The sequence below is a fragment of the Leucoraja erinacea genome, chromosome 1 (genome assembly GCF_028641065.1).
Source record: "Leucoraja erinacea ecotype New England chromosome 1, Leri_hhj_1, whole genome shotgun sequence".
Lineage (NCBI taxonomy): Eukaryota > Metazoa > Chordata > Chondrichthyes > Rajiformes > Rajidae > Leucoraja > Leucoraja erinaceus.
The window spans coordinates 22,234,969-22,260,249 of NC_073377.1; the positions used below are offsets into that span (position 1 = coordinate 22,234,969).

At 44.6% G+C, this 25,281-nt stretch overlaps 1 protein-coding gene across 10 annotated transcripts in view; it reads right to left on the reverse strand.

Annotated features, from left to right (window-relative positions):
- tcf4 (transcription factor 4) overlaps positions 1–25,281 on the reverse strand; it is a 618,702-nt gene that overhangs the window by 450,740 nt on the left and 142,681 nt on the right. For all 10 annotated transcript variants that reach the window (XM_055662660.1, XM_055662829.1, XM_055662572.1 and 7 more), the window contains one exon: positions 14,599–14,660. In XM_055662660.1, the coding sequence (XP_055518635.1) occupies positions 14,599–14,660 (62 nt within the window). The remainder of the gene's footprint in view (positions 1–14,598; positions 14,661–25,281) is intronic.

Sequence of the window (25,281 nt, forward strand, 5' to 3'; positions counted from 1 at the left end):
GGTCAAGTGGGTTTTATCACCAACAATACCACCTAACCAAACCATATTGACATAATAGCCAAGAAGACACATCAATGGCTCTATTTCTTTAGAAGATCAAGATAATTTGAAATGCCTCCAATGGGTGTGGCACAGTGGCACAGCTGTAGAGCTGTCTAAAGCCTACACATTGCACCGAGACCATCTCAGTGGTTCCAATCCTGACTATAGGGGTGCAATTTGATTTTGTACGTTATTCCTGTGGTCTTAAAAATGGGATTTTTAATATGGGTGTTCTCTCTCTTTTTCCTATGAACACTCTTTTAAAGATGTACAGGTTTGTAGGTTAATTAATGTTTTTTTTCTTTTTTGGTACAATTTTTCTGTAATTGTCCCTTTAGCTGTGTAGGATAGTGCCAGTGTGTTCATGGATGTGATCGCTAGTCAAGGCATTGGTGTTTCAGCTTCTTCGGCTGAAAGGGCCTTTTTCCACACTGTATCTCTCAGTCTAAAGACTCTTACACATTGCTACCGATGCATCTTAACCAGAAGTTTGGTTTAGCAAATGCTCTGGCTAAGGCAGCATGAAATTGCAGAGCAATACGGACAGAGCCCAGTCAATCAAGCAGACCAGGCCCACTGACACCCACATCAGTCTAGCTTTTCTCTTCTCTCAGACAGAAGATACAAAAGCTTGAATCCATGTACCAATGTTTCAGGAACAGCTTTGTCTCCACTATAATCGATTGGCAGAAGAGATATTCATGATCTCTCAACCTACTTTGATGCAGCCATTGCACTTTTATTATCTGCACTTTCTCTGTAGCTGCAACACTATATTTTGCGTTACAGATTGTGCTCACATGTGGTATAATATGCCTGGATAGCATGCAATGGTATCTCACAACAGTGTATCTCAGTATTTCATATTATCAATGCATCTCGGTATTTCACACCAGTAATCTCAGTCTCTCATATCAGTGTAACAAAGTAAACCAATATCAGTTGAAGGTGTTCTACAGAGTGCCACAGATAAATCTTTTTAAGATGCTGGAAACCCATGGTTCGAAAATAATACACTGGCTATGAAATTGACTCCTGTCAATTAGGTGCAAAATGCATAGAATGGATTGGATGGCTGCAAACCAGACATACACCTTGTAAACAATTGTAAATAATGTTGCAGAGTTCAACTTTGCCGAGTATTGATTGGATGAGGCATTGAGCCTTGTCTGGGTTTCTGGCAGATCAGGGTAGATGTTTCTAAGTTGGCTTCCTTGAGTAGTCCTGTTTGAATACAATGTATTGAGCTGCTGTTTTATTGGTTTAGTGAAATGTCTGTTTACGTATGGTGTAATTGGATTATTAAGAGACCACCCCCATGTGGTTCGGCCCCTCGAGGACCCGGGACATATAAAACTCCGCTACCACGAGGTCCAGCATCGATCTTCTGGGAGAGCGCTTGGGACTGCATGACCTTCTGGAGTGTCTCTGTTTGAGCGAGGCCTAGAGGGCTTGATCAGGCAGATACGAGGATCGAACCCGCGGTGGGATAGGTACAGTAGTTGAACTGTAATTGTGCATTGTCAAAATAAAGATTAGTTGTTCAAGTGCTTGATTCAGTGATTTTGACTGAAACTAGACTGGGGGGGAGCTTAGAACGAGCAATTTACAGGAGAGTCTAGGACTAGAGGTCATACATAGCCTTAGAATTAAAGGACGGTCTTTTAGGAAGGAGATTAGGAGAAATGTCTTTAATCAGAGGGCAGTGAATCTATGGAATTATTTGCCACAGAGGCTGTGGAGGCCAGGTCAGTGGATATTAGGCAGAGATAAATTAGAATTAGAATGCCTTTATTGTCATTCAAACAAAGCTTTGAACTAAATTTTGTTCCCTGCAGTCAAAACATCAAAAAAAAACCCACACAATTAACGCAGTTCCACACAAACATCCATCACAGTAAATCTCCAAACCTCCTCACTGTGATGGAAGGCAAAAGTCTTAATTCTTCCCTGATCTTCTCCCGCGGTCAGGCAGTCAAACTGCTGCTTTGAGGCTCTTGATGTTAAAGCCCCCGGCGGGTGATGGTAAGTCCCGCGGCCGATTAAGCCACGCCGGGCGATGGAAGGCCGTGCGACGGGCTGATTCAAACTCCGCGATTCGGGGCTGGTGAAGTTGCTGTTGCGGGAGCTCCTGAAAATCAATCTCCTACTAGGGACCTGCGAGCTCCCGATTTTACCGTCCACAGGGCCTGCGGCCGAAACCTCCAAAGCTCTGAAATGGGGTCGCAGCCGCAGCGCCACCACAGCTCCGAAGTCAGCCAGCTCAGTGATGGTAAATCCGCAGCCTCTACGACTGGAGCCCGATTCCGGTTGGAGGCCGCCAGCTCCACGATGTTTGCCCCCAGCGAAACGGAGACACAACAAGGAAAAGGTTCGCGTCCCCGTTCAAGGAAGAGATTTTAAAAGTTTCTTGATTAGATTAAACAGATTCTTGATTAGTACAGGTTATGAGGAGAATGGGGTTAGGAGGGAGAGATAGATCAGCCGAGATTGAATGGCAGAGACTTGATGGGCTGAATGGCCTAATTCTACTCCTATTCTTTCTGACAACCCTATCAATTTCTCTCATGAACTTTTCTACCTCTAAAAGATCACCCCTGATCCTCACACACTGCAAAGAATAAAGTCCTAGCCTGCTCCATCTCTCCCTATAGCTCAGGCCCTCGAGTCCTGGTAACATCCTCTTAAATCTTCTCTGCACCCTTTACAACTTGACAACATACTTAGAGGAAGTCTTGCCAAAATCTGCAGATTAGTCCAAAATAATGGAAGGATTAGCTGTATGTGGTGAGGTTTCTTTTTCCATTTGGAGGGCAGTACGGTTTTGGAACTGACCGGTCACTGACCTTAGAAAACTAGAACACAAGAACAGGCCCTTCACCCCACAATGTCTGTGCTAACCACAATGCAAATGTAAATAGTAAGATTAAACGAGAACTTACCAGTTTGAAGTTTGATCTTAATTTTATGAGGACGAACGTTGAGGGAATACGTGAAGAACCCCGCTAGGACGCATGCGTGTCATTCTTCAAAGTAGCGGTGTGAAATCACAGATAACTAATGACTAAACATAGTAAGATTAGAGAAGAGATACCAGTTCAGGATATGATCAAGGGTGGGAGCGGAGGGCACGTATTCCCTCAACGTTCCTCCTCATAAAATAAAGATCAAACTTCAAACTGGTAAGTTCTTGTTTAATCTTACTATTTTACTTCGGAGTCACGTGAGTGACTACGTGAAGATTTTAAAGCTCTGTGATTTCATGCCGTGGAAAGAGTCCATGCATCACATCTGCCTTGATTTTTGGGGAGAATAGAGTTAACATCATTAGACATCAATACGATATTGAAACCCAACAGTAAAAATATTAACACCAATTATTGCCCCTATTTATGGGTATATTATATTACAGAACTTAAATTTGTTTCTGCAAATGTTCCAGGTTCAATGATTGGTTTGTTATAAAGTCGTTGGAAAGTTCCTCCGTTGGCCATCCTGCTGTCTTGAAGATTTGGTCCATTGGTACATCCAACCTCATAGCTGCCAATGTAGCTGCAGCCCTGGTGGAGTGAGATTTGAAATGCTAGTGTCCACTCCAGCCTATTTAGGACTTGTTTTAGCCATCTAGAGATGGTCTGGACTGTCACTGTTTTGAATGGCTGTTAGTAGCTGATTAAAGTGACATTTCTTCCCTCTGATGATCTTAGTATACTTCATGCATGATAGTAAGTGAGTTATAATACAGAGACGACCATCTGTAGGGTAGGCTCTGAATTCTGTTTTTTAGGCGTGTTGACCCCTGTCTGTTCTGTATGACTATTACACTGATGTAAACCTTAAATTCCAGATGAATTAATCATATTGTCCAACCTTATTTTCTGTGGTGACTGGATCCTTTGTGGCGTGACCAGGACCATCAGCATGACTGTTTTCATAGTCAGTTTCCGTAGGAACAGAGCTGTAGCTGCATTGTACTGACCAGTTTCTTAACATGGTCAGTACAATGCTCACATCCCATATTTGGGAGTACCTGGTTCTTGGGGATTAATTTTAAAATGCCCCTCATGAGTTTGTTTACCAGGGTTTGGCCCAACAGAATGCCGCTCTGTACCTTCAACAGGTATGTTGACAGAGCACTTCTGGTGCAGTTGATGGCACTACGACTGAGCCTCTCATCGTAATGGAGGCTTGCCAGAAATTCCAGAACAGACGGGATGTTCATAGATCTGTGGGTGACGATTATTGTTGTGACAGTACTTCCTATTACTAGATGATACCAAGTACTGATGTTTGGGTGGACTGTCTGTGACCCGCTGAAATTATTCCGCATTCGGTCCGTCAGTCCCAGGTGTAGAAGAGGTGCTTTCAACTCTAAATAAATAGGTTAATATATAATAGTGACATGGGTAACTCCCCTAGTGCGGGAAGACCCAGTAAGTTAGGTCTATGATGGATGGTGATGTAAGGTTCCGACCCATGTCGATATCACCAGGACCCATGGTTGCGTAGGGCATCAGGTATTATCAAAATTCGAGACGTGGAGCCTATAGTTTCTTCCTAAATACCCGACTGATGAGGCAAAGGGAGGGATGCATAAATGATCCCCCAATCAGCGAAGATACATCTGAACCACTGCCCCAGGTTCTGGCTCCCAAGAACATAATTTGATAACTGGTAAGAGCATGGATGTGAATAGGTCGTTATCTGGTGTTCCATACCGGCTGTTCCAGCAATACATATTTTATCCAACATCCATACAGTGTTTTTAGACTTAGCGTGACCTGTTGTCTGCCACTAAATTCAGTTTCCCTGGTAGTTGGAAGCTGATATCCAATCTCTATCTGGATACGCTATTAATCCAGATTAATAGAGACAGTAACTCTAAGACTATTGCCGCCATCACAGTGAGGAGGTGTTTGGTGAACTCACTGTGGTGGATGTTAGTTTGTGTTTATTGTGTGTTGTTATTATTACATGTATGGCTGCAGGCAACAACATTTCGTTCAGACCGAAAGGTCGGATTGACAATAAAGGATTCAATTCAATTCAATTCACAAATAGTGTTGGCCAGATAGTCACATGGTGTCGATATGTTTTTACCCATATGGTTGACATATGCTACCCCGGTGGTGTTGTCAATTTGTAGACTAACATACTGGTGATATAACCCAAAACAATATGACTTAAAGCCATGACTAGCACTCACTTCCCCAGGTATATATGCCCAACGTTAGTAGTGATGCCTCCTGAGCATTCCATCTCCCCCACAGCTGGAGATGGAACTAGTAGCATCCCAATCCAAGGCCCATCAGTATGTGGTTCCATAGACAGGTAACTGTGTTTGGTTAGGAACAATGCCTAATGTATTTTCCACCATTTTTGTACCATAGTGGCCTCTGTTGGTTGCTTCATTAGTCTGTCAGAATAACCCCCCCCCCATAATCTATTGAGTGACGCGTGTTACGCTCTGTACTATGATTATGTAAAGGTCCGATATCATGTGGCTGTCACACAGCCCCTAATGCCAATTATTCTACTACCAGTCTGATGGATGGTTTAGTTCCCTGCAAGCCTCCATAAAGGCTGTACCCTTTCATACGGCAAAGTCACTGCCATGTGAAGTGTGTTAACGGTAGACCGCAGACGATCTGTTGTGTTAAATACATCTGTGGGCACCTCCAATGAGTACTATATAGCAAGCATATTTTAATACCATGCTTGCCATGTAGTACCCTAGGATCAATACCTTAGTTGCACCAAAGGTTCCCATCTGTAATGAATATAAAGTACGAAGTATTCAAATTAGTCAATCTAAGGTGTAGTGGCAACCACCTCTAAATTATGATAAGGATATTTAGGACACAAATTCCTGTGATATGTGTTGGATGTCCTCCATAACTTCTATAATATATGGGCACTGTAGTTCAGTATGCGCTTTAGTTGATTCTTACCCGTTAAGCATGAACATTCAGTTCGGTACATGCTGAACTGGAGGATAATGGAATGAAGAATTCTAAGGTATACCCTATACTTCTGAATTTTAAGTGCCGGTAGAATGATTCTATGCATACAGATAGATCTGTTATCCCCCACCAACCTCCCTGGTTACTATTAGTAGGTTTGTTACTATTTCAGCATCCTCCGTGGTCGTTGAGGTGCCGGTGTCTGATGAGGGTAGCACATTTCCCAGGAAGTAGTTTTTAAGACGTTCCTTAATGTGCCCCAGAGTTCCCTCTATGTGAAGTTCTTTCCCTGTTAAGATAAGATGCCTCCAAATTTAAATATTGGAGGTTGGGAGTTTCCAGGTTAGCATATAACGCCAGTGCATCCTGGTGACCTAGTGTCATGTCTCTGTTTATAGTGCGACCGATCCCGTCCCGCTGATAGGACTTAGAACTTTCTTTCGTTTCAATTCCCTGCCCTACCATGTTTTGGTTGATACTGGGAACATTCAGGTTTTGCAGTTCCCTGATGGTAAGTGTTTTCCCATAGGTTTTCTGCACCCTAAGTGTACTAGGGGTATGTTCTGCTCCCCTGTTCAAGTGCAGCCCAAAATTGACCCCCTATACTCCCCTCTGATGAGGGAGAACACTGTGCAGCCCTACAAGAGGTACTGCTGTAGGACTTACTAGCTGCCCCTCTGTGACTAGTCTCCATCTCATGGAGCTGCCACTTACCTGCTCCAACAGCCGCTCCAGCTGGTCCCGATGCTCTCGGGCACCCAACCGGCTCCAATGCACATGATCACTGGCCATCGCGGCTGCTCCTGAAGCCGTTACTCCTGAGGCTGCTCCTGCTCCAGTTCCTGCAGCCACTCCATCCGGCTCCAATGCTCACGGGCACTGGCCGTCACGGCTGCTCCTGAAGCTGCTCCTGTTCCAGCTCCTGCAGCCAGCCCAGGATTGACTCTCGGTGTTCCCCTCTGATGAGTGAGAAACTCTGTGCCGCTCCACAAGGAGTACTGCTGTGGGGCTTATTAGTTGCCCACTGTGGCTTTGCCACTTTGGAGTATTTCCACTCTGCAGCCCCACAAGGGGTACTGCTCCTGCAGCCGGTCCAACCGGCTCCAATGCTCTCGGGCACTGGCCGCTCCCGGCTGCTCTTTATCCTGCATGCTGCAGCCGCTCCAACCGGCCCCGGTGCTCACGGGCACTGGTCGCTCGCGGCTGCTTAGTATCTCCTCCAGCCGCTCAAACCGACCCCCATGCACACGGGCACTGGTCGCTCGCGGCTGCTCCTCTCCCGACCGGCCGGGACCGGCGCGGGAGCGAAGTCGGGAGCGAAGTCGGGCACAGCTGTTCCCATTACGGGAGATCAGCGTGCCGTTTGCTGCTGCTGCTGGCTGCCCGCAATTCTGCGGTTCTCCCCCGCCAGCTTTCCCGCAGCCTTTGTGGATCCGGGCCATGTCTCCACCAAAAAGGTAAGTGGAAGGAACGCAGAGTCTCTTACCTGCTGTTCCCGACTTTCAAATTCTGGAACGCAGAGTCGTCTTACCTGCTGTTCCCGGCTTTCAAATTTTGCCGCTAAGGGGAACGTCGTTCCCCCTGCTGTGACTCGTTGCAATGCGTGTAGCGATATGACACGCATGCGTCCTAGCGAGGTTCTTCACGTAGTCACTCACGTGACTCCGAAGTAAAATTGCATTTATCGCTCCATTCTTTGCTTGTTCATTTGTCTGTCAAAATGCCTCAAACATTGTTATCATGTTCTTAATATTGGCCAAATTAAAGACACTATTAAATGGAGGATCCCTGCACTTGTCAGAATTGTGTAAACCTTGTCAGCTGAACTTTACAGGCTTTGATTGGCGCCAGCAGATTGGAGCTAGCAGTCAGTGTGTGAGGCAGGAGACAGAGAATGGTAGCACTCTGACCCAAAATGTAGGGGAGAAGAAAAAGACAATAAAGACAATAAACAGAGAATAAGAGAGGGTGGGTTTCTTAAATGTGTATATTTTAATGCTAGGACCATTGTACGAAAGGTGGATGAACTTAGAGCCTGGATTGACACCTGGAAGTATGATGTTGTGGCCATCAGTGAAACATGGTTGCAGGAGGGCTGTGATTGGAAACTAAATATTCCAGGATTTTGTTGCTTCAAGTGTGATAGAATTGGAGGGGCAAGAGGTGGAGGTGTTGCATTGCTTATCAGGGAAGATATTACAGCAGTGCTTTGGCAGGATAGATTAGAGGGCTCGTCTAGGGAGGCTATTTGGGTGGAACTGAGAAATCGGAAAGGGGTAGCAACACATAGGGGTGTATTATAGACCGCCAAATGGGGAGCGAGAATTGGAAGAGCAAATATGTAAGCAGATTGCAGATATTAGTAGTAAGCACAAGGTAGTGATTGTGTGAGATTTCAATTTTCCACACAGACTGGGAAACACATTCTGTAAATGGGCTGGATGGGTTGGAGTTTGTAAAATGTGTGCAGGATAGTTTTTTGCAGCAATACATAGAAGTACCTACTAGAGAAGGGGCGGTGCTGGACCTCCTGTTAGGAAATGAGACGGGTCAGGTGGCAGAGGTATGCGTTGGGGAACAGTTCGGGACCAGTGATCACAATACCATTAGTTTCAATATAATTATGGAGAGGGTCAGAACTGGACCTAGGGTTGAGATTTTTGATTGGCGAAAGGCTAACTTTGAGGAGATGCGAAAGGATTTAAAAGGAGTAAATGGGGACAGTTTGTTTTATGGGAAAGATGTGGAAGAGAAATGGAGGACATTTATGGTTGAAATTTTAAGAGTACAGAATCTTTATGTCCCTGTTCGGTTGAAAGGAAATAGTAAAAATTGGAAAGAGCCATGGTTTTCAAGGGAAATTGGACACTTGGTTTGGAAAAAGAGAGAGATTTACAATAATTATAGGCAGCATGGAGTAAATGAGGTGCTTGAGGAGTATAAAGAATGTAAAAAGAATCTTAAGAAAGAATTTAGAAAAGCTAAAAAAGATATGAGGTTGCTTTGGCAAATAAGGTGAAAGTAAATCCAAAGGGTTTCTACAGATATATTAATAGCAAGAGGATAACAAGGGATACAATTGGTCCATTAGAGAGTCAGAGTGGACAGCTATCTGCAGAGCAAAAAGAGATGGGGGAGATATTGAACAATTTCTTTTCTTCGGTATTCACCAAGAAGAAGGATATTGAATTATGTGAGGTAAGGGAAACAAGTAGAGTAGCTATGGAAACTATGAGATTAAAAGAAGAGGCAGTATTGACACTTTTGAGAAATATAAAAGTGGATAAATCTCCAGGTCCGGACAGGATATTTCCTAGGACATTGAGGGAAGTTAGTGTAGAAATAGCAGGGGCTATGACAGAAATATTTCAAATGTCATAAGAAACGGGAATAGTACCGGAGGATTGGCGTACTGCGCATGTTGTTCCATTGTTTAAAAAGGGGTCTAAGAGTAAACCTAGCAATTATAGACCTGTTAGTTTGACGTCAGTGGTAGGCAAATTAATGGAAAGGATACTTAGAGATAATATATAAAAGCATCTGGATAAACAGGGTCTGATTAGGAACAGTCAACATGGATTTGTGCCTGGAAGGTCATGTTTGACTAATCTTCTTGAATTTTTTGAAGAGGTTACTCGGGAAATTGATGAGGGTAAAGCAGTGGATGTTGTATATATGGACTTCAGTAAGGCCTTTGACAAGGTTCCTCATGGAAGGTTGGTTAAGAAGGTTCAATGGTTGGGTATTAATGGTGGAGTAGCAAGATGGATTCAACAGTGGCTGAATGGGAGATGCCAGAGAGTAATGGTGGATGGTTGTTTGTCAGGTTGGAGGCCAGTGACTAGTGGGGTGCCACAGGGATCTGTGTTGGGTCCACTGTTGTTTGTCATGTACATCAATGATCTGGATAATGGTGTGGTAAATTGGATTAGTAAGTATGCAGATGATACTAAGATAGGTGGGGTTGTGGATAATGAAGTAGATTTTCAAAGTCTACAGAGAGATTTATGCCAGTTGGAAGAGTGGGCTGAAAGATGGCAGATGGAGTTTAATGCTGATAAGTGTGAGGTGCTACATCTTGGCAGGACAAATCAAAATAGGACGTACATGGTAAATGGTAGGGAATTGAAGAATGCAGGTGAACAGAGGGATCTGGGAATAACTGTGCACAGTTCCCTGAAAGTGGAATCTCATGTAGATAGGGTAGTAACGAAAGCTTTTGGTGTGCTGGCCTTTATAAATCAGAGCATTGAGTATAGAAGTTGGGATGCAATGTTAAATTTGTACAAGGCATTGGTGAGGCCAATTCTGGAGTATGGTGTACAATTTTGGTCTCCTAATTATAGAAAGGATGTCAACAAAATAGAGAGAGTACAGAGGAGATTTACTAGAATGTTGCCTGGATTTCAGCAACTAAGTTACAGAGAAAGGTTGAACAAGTTAGGGCTTTATTCTTTGGAGCGCAGAACGTTAAGGGGGGACTTGATAGAGGTCTTTAAAATGATGAGATGGATAGACAGAGTTGACGTGGATAAGCTTTTCCCACTGAGATTAGGGAAGATTCAAACAAGGGGACATGACTTGAGAATTAAGGAACAGAAGTTTAGGGATAACATGAGGGGGAACTTCTTTACTCAGAGAGTGGTAGCTGTGTGGAATGAGCTTCCAGTGAAGGTGGTGGAGGCAGGTTCGTTTTTATCATTTAAAAATAAATTGGATAGTTATATGGACGGGAAAGGAATGGAGGGTTATGGTCTGAGCGCAGGTATATGGGACTAGGGGAGAATACGTGTTCAGCACGGACTAGAAGGGTCGAGATGGCCTGTTTCCGTGCTGTAATTGTTATATAGGCTCAGACTGGTATGCAGGATGGCGAGGGGTCCAGGTGTTCTCCCTGTTTCTCTTGAATTGATAAAATGTATAGTGGTTTTGCAAACGCTTTAAATTCATCATTTTGATTGGATTGCTGCAAATGCATTGTAAGTAGTATAAATAATGTTGCAAGAAGATCATCCTGTTAATCGATGATTGGTCGAACTGTTGAGCCTTGGAGAAACTGTTAGAATCTCAGGGCACATGTTTCAATGTTTATTCTTGTTTGCTTCCTTCTAGAACTTTCTTTCAAATACAAAAATACAATGTATTAACTATTGTATTATTGGGTATGGGAAATGTCTGTCATGTATGGGGTTAATCGATATTTGTAATTGGATTGTAAAGAGACCACCCCCATGTGGTTCGGCCCCTCGAGGTCCGGAGACCTATAAAAGTCCGCTACCACGAGGTCCTGTGTCGATCTTCTGGGAGAGCTGTTAGGACTGCATAACTTTCTGCAGGGCTGCCAACTCTCACGCTTAGAGCATGAGAGTTACGCATTTCAGCCAATTCTCACGCCCTCATGCTGATGACAGAATTCTCACGCTGTCTTCAGTCCCTGCACAGCAAAGATCCTACAGTGACCTTTGCTGCACAGTTTGTCTCTTTGCGCCACATGACAGCGATCTGTGCAGTCTCGGGAAGCGCGTCGGTTGACGGCTGTGAGTGACGTCGCGTCTATTCTCTCTTGATTCAAACTTTATTTTGACAAAACACAATTACAGTTATGCGGATAAATGGGACTAGTTTAGATGCACTTGATTCAGTGTTTTGGACTGAAACTAGACTGGGGGGAAGCTTAGAATGAGATATTTACAATATCTGTTACATCCCCTTCCCCAAGTATCCACCACTCCATGTATAAAAAGTCCCTTGATCCTCCTTTACACTTTCTTTCTCCCACCTTTAAGCTATGCCCTCTGGTACTTGGCATATTTACTTTTAATGAGATACTTGACTAGGTCGCTGAATTCCTGTAAGCTCAAACTCAAATATATCCCATGCCTTTTCGAACGCCTTCTGTTCATCTACTCGAAAAAAAAAATCTGGACATTGGCCATATGCAGACTGACAAATCCAATTCTCAGCTGTTTGGCTTTCCATCCTTATCCAAAAGCTCATGCACTTTGTATCATGAGCCTGCCATATACCATTTGCCACAGCCTTTGCTAGTGAACATATTAAACCACTGAAAATCTTTAAAGTTTTGTTTACCAGATAAACCTCTTGTTCCCTTTACCCCATCAAAAATACCAAGAACATTGTGCCTCCAACATTAGTATCCTAAGCATCTTACACTTCCTTCTTACTTTGTGGAGAGGTCCATGTGGCGGTTATTGAGGGTGCCGACCGACGGGCGAGGACGGACCACGTGGGAGTGTGGACGCCGCTGCCGGGGTGGAGGAACAAAGAAGGATCTGGCGTGGCAGTATGCAAGTGAAGAATTTCACTGTGACTTGTCACGTGACAATAAGGTATTAATTCATTCATTAATGGCTTTATTTCAATCACCTAACCATGGGCTTGTGAGGAATAGGAGCGGGAAAAGGGAAAGATGATCCAAATTTTTACTCCAATTACGATAAAGAACCTATGACACTGTGAAGCGTGTTTTTGCTGTAATATATTAGTGTGTGAAGCTATATAAATGCGCGTTGCTGTAATGCATTACAGTCAGCGGGATCTTAAGAAGATAGTAACAAAACAATTGGGAGAATTATCCCGTGAACTGCAAAGCACCTAGAAAATATTTCCCCGCTATCATTCAAGAAAGAACTTTGAGTTGCAACAACAGCACGAAAGATAAATAAGTGCCATGGCTGACATTTAAAGTCATCACTTAAACTCCCATGGAATTATACTGCCTAGTATGATGGAGAAGTAATTAATCTGGCCTATGGTTTGAGAGACTTGTCCTCTCCTACCTCAGGACTAGTGTGTCAACTCAAATGGATCCTTTACAGTTTGCATATCAGCCCAACATCAGTGTCGATGATGCCCTTATTTACATGCTGCAGAGGGCGTACACACATCTGGACATCCCTGATGCATCTGTAAGAATTACATTCTTTGACTTCCCTAGCGCTTTTAACACAATTCAGCCCCGACTGCTAGGGGAGAAGATGGAGAAGATGAAGGTGGATCCATTAATGGTACTGTGGTGTTTGGATTACCTTTTCCTCAGACCACAGTATGTGCGCCTACAGAACAATGTCTCAAGCACCATCATGAGCAGCACAGGGGCTCCACAAGGAACTGTGCTGGCTCCATTCCTGTTTACCATCTACACAGCGGATTGTCAATATAACACCAACAGCTGCTTTTTGCAGAAATTTTCAGATGACACAGCTGTTGTAGGCCTCATCAAATGGGGCAATGAGGAGGAGTATAGAGACACAATTAACAACTTTGTGGAGTGGAGTGCACACAATAATCTCCATCTCACACCAAAAAAAACGAAGGAGATATGGATTTCAGGAGGGGGAGGAGAGGAGACTCAACAACACAATCACCATGGGCACTGAGGTGGAGGTGGTCGCCAACCACAGGTACCTTGGTGTGCAGCTTGACAGTGAGCTGGACTGGAAGAGTCATATGGAGGCGGTGTACAGGAAGGGACAAAGTAGACTGTATTTTTTAAGGAGGCTAAAGTCATTTAATATCTGTCAACCCCTACTGTGCAGTGTCTACCATTCAGTGGTGGCCAGTGCTCTGTTTTTTGCTGTGGCCTGTTGGGGAGAAGGCGCCCGAATAGCGGACAAAAACAGACTGGATAAGCTGATCAGGAAGGCGGCTCAGTGTTTGGGGCAGAGCAACTAACGGTCAAGCAGGTAGCAGAGGCCAGAACTCTGAAAAAACTAGGCTCAATAATGACCAACCCCACTCACCCACTCCACGCCCTGAAGGTGATCAAGTGCAGCATCTTCAGTCAGAGACTGATTGCACCAATGTGCAAAACGGAGAGACATAGGAAGTCTTGTATACCAGCTGCTATAAGGTTTTATAATGCACAAAAATGTTAACTTATTATGTATTGAAGATATCTGTTGAAATGTGTGGTGTTATGTCTGTCTTGAAGCTGTTGTGGCACTGTAATTTCCTGTAAAGGATTATTAAAGGTTATTCATTCGTTATTCATTCATATGGTCTATTGGCAATAAAATGCAACGCTTAAACACTATGATATACTGCATTAAATTTGTAAGAATGTTATCAAAAGTTTGCAATACCTCCAGATATTTGAAGTTTGACTTTTGTAAAGATCTCTCTGAATCCCAATAAATAGTAAACAAATTGATGGGCATCTGTGACAGAAACATAGAAAATAGGTGCAGGAGTAGGCCATTTAGCCCTTCTAGCCAGCACCGCCATTCAACATGATCATGGCTGATCATCTAAAATCAGTACCCCGTTCCTGCATTTTCCGCATATCCCTTGATTCCTTCAGCTAATTCTAACTCTCTCTTGAAAACATCCAGTGAATTAGCCTCCATTGCCTTCTGTGGCAGCGAATTCCGCAGATTCACAACTCTCTGGGTGAAACCTTTTTATCATCATCATTTATCATTGCTAAACTGTGACCCCTGGTTCTGGACTCCCCAACATCGGGAGCATTTTATCTGCATCTGGCCTGTCCACTCTTTTAAGAATTCTATATGTTTTTATAAGAAATCCTCTCATCCTTCTAAATTCCAGTGAATAACAAGTTACGTCTTACCCTGGATGGGCTCGGATGACCTCCGGCTCCCCAAGATCCAGCGCTTGTTCTGTCTTCCAGACCTAAACACAAAGTAAAGAAATGTATGCATTAGTGTCTGGAGTTATGCTGAATATAGTTATGTGCAGATATTATTTCCCTATAACCATTGCTCCACTTTACAAGTTAGTCAGCATGAAGGAAAAGCTGCATTTCCGTAAATTTACAAGTCAGTGATAACTGCTGCATGATTCATCACAGATGCTCCTTGATACAGATCTTTCAAGTTATGGTTAGAAATTTTGATTGCATTTTCAGCTGACTTTTTTTATTCCAATTTGTTCTGTACACCGAATATTGTCCAAAACAGACCATCAAAAAGGAATCCAAAGAAAGCAACATATTAGAAGTTGCAGATTTGACCCCAAACTTCTTTTGCTCTGCGATCACATCCACGATCATGTTCGCAGCACTGCACATAGCTCTACCTCCCAACATCGCAGCGAGTCAGAACGGCAGATAAGAAAAGCATTTACTACTCATAGACAACAACATGGAAACATAGAAACATAGAAAATAGGTGCAGGAGGAGGCCATTTGGCCCTTCGAGCCAGCACCGCCATTCATTGTGATCATGGCTGATCGTCCGCTATCAATAACCCGTGGAATTAGTCTCTCGGAAGGAACGGTAGATGCTGGTTTATCCCCAGGATAGATACAGTGCTAGAGTAACTCAGTGGGTCAGGCAGCACCGCTGAAGAAAAAAGATTGGTGACATTTCGGGTCGGAACTCTTCTTCAGAACTTCAGAACCCTTTAGAAGAAGGGTTCCAACCCGAAACGTCATCCATCACCCCATTTTCTCCAGAGATGCTGCCTGACCTGCTGAGTTACTCCAGCACTTTGTGTATATCATTGGAATTTGAGACTTTTTGGTTTAAAAGAGATTAGAGCCAATTTCCTATTTTTCAATAACAGTCAATTCTCAAAACAACCATGTGAAGAGAGATTTAAATGAGAAAAATGAACGTCAAAATATGAGAAACAGTTAGGAAACAAATTACGCAACGGATATTTTAGAAATAAATTCATCTTTGGATCAATCCATTGGACTCACACTAACTTCATATTATATGGTATAGCATTGTTGAACCAAACTGAGGGGATGGAGTAAAAGACAAGAGAAAAATCTAATTTTTCTAAAACTGGAGCAATCTTTCAGTCAACAGAACTAGGTCGAAAAATGAGTATGAAGTAAAAGCTATCCTTGCATCCGTAAAAGTCATCCTCAACCCTGAAGGATTACCTAAGAAATTATCTTACAGAACTTCACAATCTAAGGATTACTTCTCACAGAACAATCAAAGGATTACTTTCCAAAAACAATTTCCTTCTCTCCAAAGATAATTCTGCTTCATCCGCAGAGAATTTCCAGGATTTCTTTAGAGATTTTCAGCTTTTCCACTGGTTTAACATTTATTTCTATGTGCCTGGTTTGGGCCAAGTTGAATAAAACTAGAACAACAAATGTGCTGTGAACCACTTCGGAAATATTGGAAGCATGTGAAGTATCACATAAATGAAAGTTCCTTCTTTCTTGCAATAACATGAAGCATTGATGTTAAACTCTGAGTCTTTATCCAGTGCCAGGAATTTGATGTAATCCACATAGGCATTCCACAACACGGGACATTATCACGAGGTGCTTTAAACAGTGGCAAACCAAAGTTTGCTTTGGAGGCACAAGAGACTGCCGATGCTGGAAACTTGAGCAAAAAACAAACTGCAGGAGGGAAGAACTTACAAGCTCAGTACAGATAGCACCCGTAGTCAGGATCAAACCCAGGTCTCCAGATCTGTAAGGCAGCAACCCTACTGCTGCATCACCCTGCCACCCTAATATTGCATCTGTAGAGGAAAGTGAGCAGACAACCTTTTGGGTTGGGATTTTCTTCCATGTGGGGAGGGGGGGGGGGGGGGATATGAACTCCAGCCTCTGAAATCTAATAGCAGTACTAGTACAGGGCTCGAAATTAATGGTTGCCCGGGTGCCATTGACCACTCAAAGCGCCGGCAGGCAACTAAACACTGAGTAATTTTGCCCGGCTTGGCAACCAGATACTGGTTTGTACCGAAGATGGACACACAATACTGGAGTAACTCCGCGGGTCAGGCAGCATCTCTGGACAAAAGGAACGCAACGTTTTGTGTAGGCGGTGACGGCTGTATTGCGTGGGAAAGATACTAGGTGCGGGGTGAGGAAGGGTCGCAGCGAATGACGGGCGCTGAACTGCGAGCAACAGCGGCTCATCTTCTCCTCCTGCTGCACCCCGCCCGCCCTGATAAGGGCCACTGCTTGCAAACCAGCGCTTTCAATACAAACCCTCCCCCACGCCGAGTCCGGGAGGAGGGAGGGAGGGGGAGGCTGCCTTTTCTTCTGAAGCAGCTGCACCAAAGATTCTATAGCTAGAGGATCTTTGAGCTGCACTGCTCGGCCCCGTTGGCTGGCGGAGCAGGGGGGTGGTGGTGAGGAGTTCCCAACGGCCAAGGCAACGGGGCGATGTTGTCCGAGGAGCGCTGACCCTCCTTCCTCCATACCTCGCCCCCCTTTTTTCTCTCTCTCTTGTCTCCCCTCCCTCTCTTATACTGGGACCCCCCTCCACATCCTGCGCTGATCCCCATTCCCACCTCTATCCACCTCCCATTGATCTATTTCCTGTGCTGATCACCCTATCCACCTCGCATTGATTTTCCTGCCCCCCCCCACCAACTTGCACTGGTTCCCCAATTCACCCTGTACTTACCCCTTTCCCATCCATCCTGCACTTCTCCTCCATCCATCCTGCATTGATCCCCCATCCATCCTGTACTAATCCACGCATTCATCCCGTACTGACCCACACTCCATTTACCCTGCACCTTCTCCTCATTCATCCTGTAGTGATCCCCCATTCATTCTGCACAGACCCTCCGATCCATACTGAACTAACCCCCCCCCCCCCCTCCATTCATCCTGCGCTGATCTCCCCCCCCATCCATCCTGTACTGATCCTCCCATTCAAGAAGAATGGGGGGAACAGTCTGAAGAAGGGTCTCGACCCAAAACGTTGCCTATTTCCTTCGCTCCATAGATGCTGCCTCACCCGCTGAGTTTCTCCAGCACTTTTGTCTACCCCCCCCCATCCATCCCGTACTGAACCCCCCATTCAACACCACTGACATCCCCCGTGCTCTCCCCTCACAATTTTACATACTCCAACCAACACGTACTAATTCACCTGCCTCAATCCATCCATTCTGCACCTACTGCCTTCTAACACTCACCCGCCATCTATCCATCCCGCACTGATTCACACACACACCCTCCATGGCCCTATTGTCCTGGAAATGTCTTCAGAGCGAACATTGACTATGTTTGATAACAGAATGCAATAAAATATGTTTTAATTCCCAATGTTATTATTTGTTTTAATCCGTAAAGATGGATTAATTAAATTGTGAACACGTGAAACATTAAAACCGCAGTGTTCGATTGTCACTGCTACCGTTGACACGTTATTACAGAATTCATTTTAACGGCAAATCAATGCTCTTAATATGGAATATCAGATATTTAATGAGCAACATTCACAACTATACGTATGCATATATGTTACCATGGTCCAGGATTTATTGACACAGGATCATACGCTGAATAATTCAACCACATTTTTGTTTGGAAGTGGAAAGATCTAATAGAAATTGGATTAATTGCAATGTGTAAAAAGAGTTGAGATACTGCCTTATAATTTTGCTGCATGTCATGTCTTGATTGGTGAATGTTTAGTTTGTGACTTTATTTGAAGCAGAAATAATATGTGAATGTTTCATTGAGTAACTACGCACTTCGTCCGAGCACATTATCGCACACATCATGCAAGCCATCTTGCCATGACCACCTAAACTGTCATTTGGCAACCTAAAAAGCTGCCAAGGTTGCCCAGCTGGCAACAGGGAAAAAAAGTTAAGCGAGAGCCCTGTAGTACCACAGTATTCAGCTCCATTCACAATTCCTCACACGATGATGCAGGTGATAATACTATAATTTACCTGTATCTACATAACATCTCAAAAAAACTTCCATTTCCTGTGACATAGTGGGATGCATAACTTTAATATTGTACTTAAATACCCAATCGCACAATAGACATCTGATTACAGGACCAAGTATTGCAAAGAGTGTTTTTAACAACACTAAATTATAATAATTCATTAAATCTGGCCATCAAGCTGGTCATCAATTTAACGATTTATTTTTTTCAAATAATCTTAAAATCTTTGCTGAACATATGTTTGTATATATTAGATAGATAACAAAGTACAGAGAGAAAATGTTGGACATGCAGCGCAAATTAAATAATATTTCAAACACAGGTTAATGCTTTCATTGAACCCCTCATTACACAATGCAAACAGTGATCAGTTCCATGTTAAATAACTGTCGATGGGATAATTAACCCAGTAAATTGACATTCTTTATCAAGCTCAAAAGGAAAAAGCAGGGGCTACTATGGTTTGAGTAAAACTGAAGGAGAATCCCAATCAAAGCATTGAACCATTTTTGTTCCCTCTGAAACTGTACAAAATATTAAAACAGATTACAAATCACAACGTTTCAATTTAGAATTTTCCCCTTTTTAGGCAATCTCTCAAGTTTGAGAATGGCCTGCTTCCACTCCAGTTTTGTGCGTCTGGAGGCGGTTGATATAGCACCAACAGGCTCTGCCACAAGTGGGTGAGGAGGTGCTTTATCAGGAGGACAAGTGGGTAGTCGGTAAACTCCTTCCGCCATTCAGCAAGGTAAAATAAATCATTACCAGAGGTTTACTCACTAGCTTTAAGATGGTATCGTGCTGAGGCAACATTTTTCAAGCAGCAGAATAGTTCAGGATCAAATATAGTAATTTTAACTTCTACAATTAAAAGAAACAGCGCTGTAACTGACACGCGGCATCTGCCTCGTGGTAAACGCTGGATAGACACAAAATGCTGGAGTAACTCAGCAGGACCTGCAACATCTCTGGAGAGAAGGAATGGGTGACGTTTTGGGTCGAAACCCTTCTTCAGACTGAAAGTCACGTGAAAGGTATACAAGAGATATGGACGATGACGTAGAGATATAGAACAAACTAGACTAAGTGGGACCCGTTGGGTCCCATGTTCACACGGGAGGGCTGGTCCCCCAACGCAATATTCCACCTCTCCACCAATTCCAATATTGGCTATTATGGACATTGTGGGCCAAATGGATTCTTGGGGTAATGGCTCAGTCACTCAAGCCTGATGTGCTGGCAGCTCCCTCACGGCCGGTGGGCGAGCAGTTGACTCACAGCTATTGCTTGAAATTCCATTTCTTTCTTTTTTTTTTTTTTTCTTTTTTTTTACCTAAATCAAAAAAGAAAAAAAAGAGAAAAAGGGAGAGAATGATGAAAAAGCAGCAAAATAAAAGAAAGAAAGGAAAATACCCCTAAACTACCAAAGATGTGCAAGAGGAAAGAAGAGAAATAAGAAAAAGGAAGATGGAGATATACCTCTCCCCCTTTGGCCTCACTCCGACAATGGACAGAAAGATCAGTGTGGGAATGGGAAGGAGAATTAAAGTGTTTAGCAACCGGGAGATCAGGTAGGTCTAGGTGGACTGAGTGATGGTGTTCAGCGAAACGATCACCCAGTCTACGTTTGGTCTCGCTGATGTACGAGTCCATTCTTATGGTCTTGTAAATAGCTTGTTCTCAGCTTCCCCCCCCAGTCTAGTTTCAGTCAAAAATCACTGAGTCAAGCAATTGCGCATCTAAACTTAATTTTGACAAAAACAATTACAGTTCCCACTTCTGTACCTAACCACCGCGGGTTCGATCAACGTATCTGCCTGATCAAGCCCTCTTAGCCTCGCTCAAGCAGAGACATTCCAGAAGGTCACGCAGTCTTAAGCGTTCTCCCAGAAGATCAACTCAGGACCTCGTGGGAGCGGCCTTTTATAGGTCCCCGAACCTTGAGGGGCCGAACCACATGGAGGTGGTCTCTTTACAGTCTAATAACATATCGATTAACACAGTATATGATAGACATTTCCCTAACCCAATAATACAGTGACTAATACAATGTATTCAAACGGTGCTTCTGAGAGGAAGCAAACATAGCAACATTTACCCAGATATTCAAGAAACCCAGACGAGGCTCAATACTTAATCCAATCACATCTAGCAAAGTAAGGCTTTGCAACATTATATACAATGTGTATGTCTGGTTTGCATTCATCCTATCCATTCCATGCAATTTGCACCTAATTGACAGGATCTGCAGATGATTCATTCACTTCCTGCAGCTCTTATCTAGGCTCTATATAAACTGGCACCATTTACAGCTTGTCCCATTTCTGCAGGAGGCACATTTAAATTGACCAAATGGCCAAGCAGCCCAGAAGCCTTTATTCAATTTTAGTGTCTGGCCTCTCTAATTTGGCCAGAATTAACAGTCTCAGATCAGAGGTAAATTCTTCATGGTCTCAGACGCAGAGGCCCCGTCCAACTGGTGCTCTCCGCATCTGGAACATCTAGCAGTGAAGTACTGTTCCTTCTACCTCCCAGGAGAATTCACCTCCATCACCGTGACCACTGTCGACATCCCGTCCCAGGCAGACATTCATCTAGCACCGGAGAAGCTGTATACTGTGGTCCAATGCCTTTTCCAGAGTCGGGGCATCAACAAGGTCGGTCTGAAGAAATCACTTCCTAACTACCACCAGCACATGTCCTGCAGTGCCAGAGGATCAAATACCCTCGACCAACACTATTCCACCATCAAAGATGCCTATCGGTCCATCCCTCGCCCTCAGGGAAATCAGTCTACCTGGTTGAGCCTCTTCTTCCTGCGCATAGGCAGCGACTAAAGAACACGGCTCCAGGGCTGAGGAATGCACAGATCTGATCAGATGGCAGAACAACTCAGCAAATGCTTGGAGTTGGTAGTCTGAGCTACCAGACTGAGTTGATGGACTCAAGGGCTGAACAATGAACACAAACAAATATGCTATGGTAGTTACTGATTCCATACCCATACAAAAATGTACGGAGGAGTACGTTCTCACCAAAACTATCTAAGTGTTCCCCAACCAGAAGCCTTGAATAAACCAGCAGGTTAGCAATCAACGGAGGACTAGATCCTAGCCATTTAAGTCTGGCGATATAGGAAGTTCAGGTACAACTTCAAAAAGGCGATCAGAAAGGCAAAGACACTTTTGGTGTAGTTTAAAGGGCGAGGCGGAAGGATCACCAGCTTTGGCAGGGCTGTCATACCATGGCTTTCTAAAAGGCAAAACCAAGTGTCAGCTCGAGCGACAGGAAGGCATCACCCTCATATAAGTTCAATGCCTTCTCCACACTTCGTAAGGGAGAGCACCAATGTGCTTCTTAGGCCCGCATTGCACCCAACTGCATTATAATCACATTCAACGTTGCCAACGGTAGGCGGCGCGGCTCTGGCCAGCAGCGGCCTCTGCAGCCTGTCCGTGTTTTTATTATTTTTTGTCTGTGTTTCTGTGAACTTTTTGAATCTCTCCCTGCACTGAGACCCGACCTTTTCTCGTCGGGTCTCAGTCGTCGTTGAGGCCGTAACGAGGAGCGGCCTCCAACAGGAAGAGACCGGGGACTCAGGTGTCGACTCACCTCACCGTCGCGGAGCTGGCCGGGTCCGGAGCGGTGGAGGAGCGCTGCTGCTGCTGATGCTGTTGCTGCTGCTGCTGGTGTGCTGTTGCTGCTGCTGCTGGTGCTGTTGCTGCTGCTGCTGCTGCTGCTGCCGGAGAGTCGGAGGCTCTCTACAGGTCTGTGGACGACCGCCCAGCCCACGGCTCCCTGGGGGGAGACCGCTTTTTGGGGCTTCTGCGGCGGCGACTTCTCCCGCCCGAGTTGCGGGGTCGAAGAGCTCCTGGAGCGGGGCCTGACACCGCTGCCCCGCGCGGCTGGAATGGCCGCGGACTCTGCGAGCGCACACCGGGGGCACCAACACCAAGACCCGGTGTGCGACCTCGCACCACCCGGCGTGGCTTCAATGGCCGCGGGACAATCGCCATCGCCAGCCGGGGGCTATGACTTTGACTCTGACATCGGGGGGGGAGAGTGCAGTGGAGAGATAAGTTTATTTGGCCTTCCATCACAGCTATGTGATGGATGTTTATGTTAAATGTAATTATGTTGTGTCTGGGGTCTATTTGTGTGTTATGTATGGCTGCAGAAACGGCATTTCGTTTGGACCTCTAGGGGTCCAAATGACAAATAAATTGATTCCGATTCTGATTCTGATTCAATATCAAATGTTCCTTCATGAGGATGAACCCACAGAAAGATTCTGGGCTTGATGGTGCACCTGGCCATGTTCTTAAAACATTTGCAGCACAACTGACTGGAGTTTCTACAGACATATTAAACTTCTCATTACTAAGGTACAAGGTTCCCAGCTGCTTTAAAAGGCATCAATCACAATGGTGTCCAAGTGGAGTAAGGAACATGGCTCAATGACGACTGATCGGTCGCATTGACATCTGTGGTGATAAAGTGCTATGAAGGGTTGATAATGCGCAAATCAACTCTGACCTTAGCAAGGACGTGGACCCATTACAATTTGGAAAGCCTCAATAGATCAACGGGGGATACAATCTGGCTGGCTCTCCGCTCTCCACTGCTCACTAGGAAAGCACATACATCAGGCTTTTGTTCACCAACTACACCTCAGCATTCAACACCATCATCTCCTCCAAACCTATCAAACTCGGGGAACTAGATCTCTGCTCATCCCTTGGCAACTGGATCCTTGATTTCCTCATTGGCACATCACAATCAGTACAAATTGGTAACAATGCAGCCTCCTCGATAACCATCAGCACAGTTACACCTCAGGGCTGTGTGTTCAGTCCCCTGCTCTACTCACTCTATATCTATGACTGGGTACCTGATAGTTCCAATGGAATCAAGTATTTGATCAATACTGGATACAATACGATGGTGCCACCTACAATTGGTGGCGCCATCGAATTTGGCTGCCTCGCTTGCAGCTGTCTGTCCTTTCATTCTTTTTGTTATTTTTAGTCTGTTTTAAAGTTTGTTTTTGGAGGTCTTTTAGTCTTTATTATGTGGGGGGAGGGGGAAACTGTTTTTCTTAGTCACTTCCTGGTCGAGGATGCGACTATTCTCAGAGCCGCATCTTCGCCCCCTCCTCGCGGCCTACCACCTGGATTAGCGCAGCCTTTCCTGCCGGAGACCGGCCAGAGCTTCAGCTTCAGCAGCAGCGCAGCACTGGATTCCATCACGGAGCGAGCGATGCCTTACTGTGAATCGCTGTGTTGGAGCTCCAGAGTGCTGGGACTGCCGACTTTGAACACCGTGGAGCTGTGGTCTGCGGAGCTTCCAGCCGCTGGCGGCGCTGTCTTTCCAGCTAACTTTGACATTGCGGAGCCTGGGATCTCTCACCGAGGTCGCCAGCGTTGAATCTCCGCCCAGCTCGGCCTGTGGACTTCGGAAGCCGCGGTCTCCAGTAGGAAGCGGCCAATTCGGAGGCTCCGGGCCGCTGAGAGTGTTCTTCCGTTCGAGGGCCTGAAACATCGGGCCGTCGGTGCGGCGACTGTGGAGGCCTCAATAGACCCCGACCATGGAAGAGGACTGAACTTTGGTTCCTTCCCTCACAGTGGGAAATGTAGATTCCGCTGTGGGGGGATGTTTTTTTGTGTTTTATGTTCAATTCTAAAGTGTTGTGTTTACCTTATTTGTGTGCTGTATGGTAATTATTTTCCAAACAAATCCTGCTCATTTTACACCATTGTATTGCATTGTGACAAGATTCTTATCAGAAGCATTCATTGTTGATTTTGAAAGAGTCTTCATTGCTTATAATATCAGTGTATTCTACCAAAATCAAATCTAAAGCACTTGGCATCAATATATAGTAACTGGACAATATAAAACTTTCCCCATACCAAATTTAATGGCTGTTAATCCCAAAACAACAAATCCACAGTTAGAAAGATAAAGATCACGACAGGCCTTTTGGCCCACTACATCGACCATTAGCTACCCATTTACACTAATGCAATTGTATATTCTCCTCAGCATCACCATCCCCTGCCCTCACATATGGAAAACAACTATCCCAGACAGTATTCAGAGACATGTCCCTGGGAACTACATGGACCAACTAGCAGGAGTGTTCACGGACATCTTTAATCTCTCCCGACTCTGAGGAACAATCTGACAATGTGCACTTTAACCACATGTCAGATTTTCTATTACAAATCTCAAATTGTGGAGTACTAAGGCCAATAAATAAATATTACCAACTTCTACAGATGTGCCATAGAATGCATGTTTTATCAGAATCCATCACAACATGGTTTGGGAACAGCTCCATCCAAGACCACAAGAAATTGTAGAGTTGTGGACGTACACCATCACTCAAACCAACCTCCCTTCGATGGACTCTACCTGGTCACTCCCTCTTCTTCCCTCTCTCATCAGACAAGAGGTACAGAAGTTTGATAATGCAGACATCCAGATTCAGGGACAGTTCCCCGCTGTTGTCAGGTAACTGAACAGATAGAGTGAGATCCTGACCTCCCATCTACTTCATTGGAGCCCTTCAAACTATCTTTATCTTGGACTTGGACTTTATCTTACACTGA